Here is a 5,667-nt window from a genome sequence, read left to right as displayed (position 1 = left end):
TTGACAAATGTGTGAAGGTGATGTTATACTGCTGTTTGTGGAATATATATGTTTTTTCTTTGTTATAAAAATTGTAAGAAAAGTAGGCAAATACATTTTATGCATCATCAATGCTTCTATGAAAACGCATCTTCAGGCAAATTATTTTGAAAACCTAACCAGAAAATAATTATTTCTGTAAAACCTCTGGTGTAATGTAATTACTGTAACACATTTTCCTTCTATAGGGAGCAGGGACCAATCAAGAACGAGTCCTATAGGAAAACAAACGCTGGGATTGGCTGAGACGCGGCCTCGGTTTCAAGGCGCCCTGCGTTCTGTCGGAGGGTCTTGTGAATGGAGGGGGCGCCTTGAAACCGGTGGAATCTGCACGGAGTGAGGAGAGCGAGCCTCTGGACTTCCAACCGCTCAGCATGTGAACCGACGCTCTGTGTGAAGTCAAGTCGAAAAACGATGGAAATATAGGACTTTTTAAGTTTTAAACGTTTCTTATTTTGCGCCAAACTAACAACGCTCAAGTGTTAGACGTCCTGGAGTAACTTGGGTTTGCATTGCTTTAAGAAAATGGGACTTTAAGTGTTATTTTCACCGGGTCGGGAGTGAGAGTGGGCTGCTTGGAGTCACTTACAAAGACCATCAAGAAGTCATGACACGACGAACGTTTCATTTGGATTTATCTTCATAAAACACGAGGAAAAGACGACTGGGACAATTTCGACTCGAAATACTCGGACTACAAGATAAGTGCTGCGACAATTAATGTAGCTTTTCTTTGCTTTTTAACCGTTTTCAAGTCGCCCTACTTGGATCAAAGTTTTTCCTTCCCTCCCCCCTCCTCCTCAACTATGGCGGCGGCCAGGTCCACCACTGGCTCCGTGTTGCTGCGGATCATGTGGCTTGTGTGCGGGCTCTCTTTCTCATTTACTTCTGCTCAACATTACAACAGTGAGAGTGGAATATCTGTACCAGAACACGGGTTCTGCCAGCCCATCTCCATCCCGCTCTGCACAGACATCGCCTACAACCAGACCATTATGCCGAACCTCCTGGGCCACACGAACCAGGAGGACGCCGGACTGGAGGTGCACCAGTTCTACCCCCTGGTTAAGGTCCAGTGCTCTGCGGAACTTAAGTTCTTCCTCTGCTCCATGTATGCACCAGTCTGCACAGTGCTGGAGCAGGCCATCCCCCCATGTCGGTCCCTGTGTGAGCGTGCACGACAAGGATGTGAAGCCCTCATGAATAAATTCGGCTTCCAGTGGCCGGAGCGCCTCCGCTGCGAGGCTTTCCCCGTCCACGGAGCAGGCGAGATCTGCGTGGGCCAGAATACATCCGAACCCAGCAGCCCGGCCTCCTCGTCTTCCCCCAATGCACCCAATTATGTGACCCCTCCCCCAAATGTTGCCCGACCCAACCAACGCCCGCCGCATCACAACCAGTACCACCAGTTCTCCTGCCCTCTGCAGCTGGAGGTGCCAACTTACCTGGGCTACCGCTTCATGGGGGTCAATGACTGCGGAGCCCCATGTGAGCCCACTAAACCCACCGGCATCATGTATTTCCGAGAGGATGAGGTGAAATTCGGCCGGCTGTGGGTTGGGATCTGGTCCATCCTGTGCTGTGTGAGCACCTTATTCACAGTGCTCACCTATCTAGTGGACATGAGGCGGTTCAGGTACCCCGAGAGGCCCATCATCTTCTTATCTGGGTGTTACTTCATGGTGGCTGTAGCTTATGCTGCTGGATTTTTCCTGGAGGACAAAGTTGTTTGTGCTCAGTTAAAGGAGGAAGGCTACAGGACAGTGGTTCAGGGGACTAAAAAGGAGGGGTGCACCATCCTCTTCATGGTGTTGTACTTTTTTGGTATGGCCAGCTCCATCTGGTGGGTGATTTTGTCCCTGACGTGGTTCCTCTCCGCCGGGATGAAATGGGGCCATGAGGCAATCGAAGCCAACTCCCAGTACTTCCACCTGGCCGCATGGGCTGTCCCGGCCATCAAAACCATCACCATCCTCGCCATGGGCCAGGTGGATGGCGACGTCCTGACCGGGGTGTGTTTCGTGGGCATCTTCAACGTGGACGCCCTCCGCGGCTTCGTCCTGGCTCCGCTGTTTGTCTACCTGTTCATCGGCACGTCCTTCCTCCTGGCCGGCTTTGTGTCCCTCTTTCGGATCCGCACCATCATGAAGCACGACGGCACCAAGACGGAGAAGCTGGAGAAGCTGATGGTGCGGATCGGTGTGTTCAGTGTGCTTTACACGGTACCGGCCACCATAGTGATCGCCTGTTACTTCTACGAGCAGGCCTTCAGGGAGCACTGGCAGCTGACCTGGCACATGCAGACCTGTAAGCGCTTCGCAGTGCCCTGCCCGGTCCACAACTTCGCCCCCATGACCCCCGACTTCACCGTGTTTATGATCAAGTACCTGATGACCATGATAGTCGGGATCACCTCGGGTTTCTGGGTCTGGTCCGGGAAGACTCTTCAATCATGGCGGCGGTTCTACAAGCGCCTTAGCAACGGTAACCATGGAGAGACAACGGTGTAAAGTTTCAAGGAAGAGAAGTTACAAAGCCACGGAGTTTTGGATATTACAACCATGTACATGAGGTCAAATAGCTTTCATTTTTAATACTATTTTTGGACATATTTTTTGATGTGTTTTCTGGTTGTGACAGCAGTTCAGGCTTTTGGATACACAACCAAACTGATCTATATTCAATAGAAGTCGGATGAATTTTTTGATATATTTCAGTTTTTTTGTCATCATCAGACAGCTCACACTACTGGCCTTTTGCATCTTTGGATTATTAACTGGTGAAAATTGCCATACTGGTCCCTGGACTGCTATGCCAGATTGCTGAGGTTACCTTTTAATATAAAAACTTCCTACATATTATTGTTTATATCCCTAATATCTCAAATTGAATGTACTTCCCGTCTACCCTGATGAGAGCTTGTCAGTGGAAAACACCATAACAGAAAAGACTGTTGGGTCAAGCAGTGTGGCCTTCTGTCCACGCTGCAACAAAGGGGTCAGAGGTTTGATTCCTTCAGCCGCCACACCCTCTGACTGTGAATTCATACATTAGAGATGCCTGCATTATACATGTAAATTTTAAGTTACTCTGCTTTTAGCTAAAGACTGAAATGCTTTCTTATGTGTGTTAGATATTGCAGAGTACAATCTCGCCTGTTTTCATCAAAAAGAAAGTCCATAAACATGTGACTCCATGCCATTATGTGCCAAGTGGCTGCCCAGAAATCAAAACTTTAATTTTTAAACTTTATTTTTCACTTTTACTGTTGAGTATTTGCTCCTGTAATTGAATGTTCACTCCGAAGGTGATTGAAGTTATGTATTGGTTTGCACAGCTAGTGTAAAGGTTAATAGTGTTAAAAATGACTGAGTCACCACAGGATGACCTGGATCTAACAGTTAAGGAGACCACACACACACACACACACACACACATACACACACATGTGCCTCCTCTCTGCAGTGAAGACACAACAGCTCATTGTTTGTCTCCGTGTGTGGTCTCTCAACTGTAGGACCCCCCCCCCCCCCCCCAATCAAAAAGACTTCTAAGCTTTTAAGACATCCAAAGCACCATTTCAAGGATCCAGATTTAATCCATACCGGGTGGAAATGGTTGCTCAGGATTTTTGATGTTATTTTATCCTGGATAATGATGACTGTACACATTCACGCATGTACTCTTCACAGTGTAACTGAACCTGCCTTAAATGTTACGTGGTTTCACTAGAGGACGAACATTTTTGACTTTTTAATCATTCATTATTTTAGTCTCTGGGATACCTTGTGGGACCCTTCAAAACACAGTAAAAACTGCATTTATTTTCTCTGTGTGTAGAAACAGGACTTATGTTTAATGTTCTAAATTATGGCAATATCAGGAAGGTCAAAAGTCAACCTTAGATTATTTTTTTTTGGGTAGAGAGCAATGGAGAAACACTGCAGTGTTTAGCAAAGGTGGAGTGTTTTATCTGGGACCAAATCACTGGAGACATTACAGCAATTTATTTTTTAACTGTCAACTAAATGTGCCTATCATTAAAATATAACAATACAGGGAGCATTTCAGTATTGAGGCCGTTCATTTATTTTCAGAAACTGAAGTCGTTTTTGAAATTTTAGTGACAACTTAACACTCAAATTCAAGTGAGAAAACACTAAAATCAGAGCAAAAATGGCCAACTTAAACATTAGTGAATACATTATTGATAACAATAGCATCAACGTAAAATGGCAACCAGTGATTTAGTCCCACTAGTAATCCTGTGCTGCATGCAGAACGCTGTCTTGAACTAAAGCAACAAACCACAGTTTATTTCTCTTGACTATATAATACAATCAGTAGGAGATCTTGCGGGGAAATCTGAGCAGGAAAGCGTGTTGTTATCCCGACTGAGTCAGCTGCAAGGCATCATATGTTCGACAGAAGATTTTGTTTCCTGTCACAGAGCACATTTTCCCTCCATACATCACATGTAAATGAAAATGGTAACACCCTGCAGAAATGCAGGTAAACTCACATTATGGCCTTATAGACCTGGTATTCTACTTTTTTTAAATCTCTTAAGATGTGTCCTGGATCCACACATACTTATTGTAGAAAATACACGCTAAGCGCACCAAACCTAATAGTATACTGTTAAAGCAGTTTATTTACGAGAAGTGTCACATTTCCTGTGTAAATGTACCACATACCTCAAACCCTTGTTGAAATGAGTACGTAGGATTGAATTAGGAAACAGGTCAACACTCCACAAAACATCTTGTGTCCATGTTTAAACCTAACAAGGCAAAAGTATTCTGTGTAATTGCCTTCAGGCAGCTGAGATCTGCCAGCGTCAATGACACCAGACTGATTTGTTTGTCTTGTACGAAGGTTTCAGAAGGATTATGAGTGTGGGTTTTTTTTTTGTTACTGGGGCATAAGCAACCTACCAAGTACACACATACTCTGTTTTGTAAAGGCATTATGTATTTATGGGGATACTCATTTTGTCTTTTTTACTTGTTTTTTTTTCTAATGAGATAAGCCTGTTGTATGTGTACAGTTTGAATAAAATCGCTAAGATTTGTAATGCATTGATCCCTGTCGTTTGTGTTAAGAGGTGAACTCATGTGCATGTTAAGCAACACCATTAATCCTTGACCTAAGAAACTGCAGTTGACAAAACAGTCTCAATCTCAGAGTAAGTAGACCTTGACTTCAGATTGTTTTGTCAACACATGCATGGTATTTATTGTTAAATCACACACCACCTAAACTGAGTTTGGCCCTTATTGCTTTCACTTCCCACCTAAACTCTTTGGCACGCCAGTGAAAATACTCATCATTCACAGACAAGACACATGACTTTGTAGACATTACCAGCGACACACAGGCAACATTGTGATGCTGCTTAGCTGGACATTTGGCTAATAAGTGAACACGACAAGTCCTACAATCCAAAACGTTATTTATAAGAACTTGATGTGCCTCATTACTTGCACTGTTTTTCAGAATTTTTGTGTTGACTGCAGCAACGTGGGCAGCTTAAATGAAACAATAACAAGTTATTCTGTATAAATATGAATACAGTTAATATAGGCAAACTAAACATAGTGTTTAGTCTGTGTTGCTTGTTCTTGT

At 44.2% G+C, this 5,667-nt stretch overlaps 1 protein-coding gene across 1 annotated transcript; it reads left to right on the top strand.

Moving 5' to 3' along the window:
• Positions 1 to 367: 367 nt before the first annotated feature.
• Positions 368 to 5,116, top strand: LOC117251447 (frizzled-7-A-like). The gene has a single exon (XM_033617735.2). The coding sequence runs from the start codon at positions 846 to 848 to the stop codon at positions 2,547 to 2,549; it is 1,704 nt and encodes a 567-aa protein (XP_033473626.1). The 5' UTR covers positions 368 to 845; the 3' UTR covers positions 2,550 to 5,116.
• Positions 5,117 to 5,667: the final 551 nt, after the last annotated feature.

Source organism: Epinephelus lanceolatus, chromosome 14, assembly GCF_041903045.1.
Source record: "Epinephelus lanceolatus isolate andai-2023 chromosome 14, ASM4190304v1, whole genome shotgun sequence".
In the NCBI taxonomy this organism is placed as follows: domain Eukaryota; kingdom Metazoa; phylum Chordata; class Actinopteri; order Perciformes; family Serranidae; genus Epinephelus; species Epinephelus lanceolatus.
Note: the sequence above shows the minus strand (reverse complement) of the source record. Positions and strands in the feature narration are given on the sequence as shown.

Bases quoted from the DNA above. Each gene is read 5' to 3' on its own strand.
- LOC117251447 (XM_033617735.2), top strand. From the start codon at position 846: ATGGCGGCGGCCAGGTCCACCACTGGCTCCGTGTTGCTGCGGATCATG.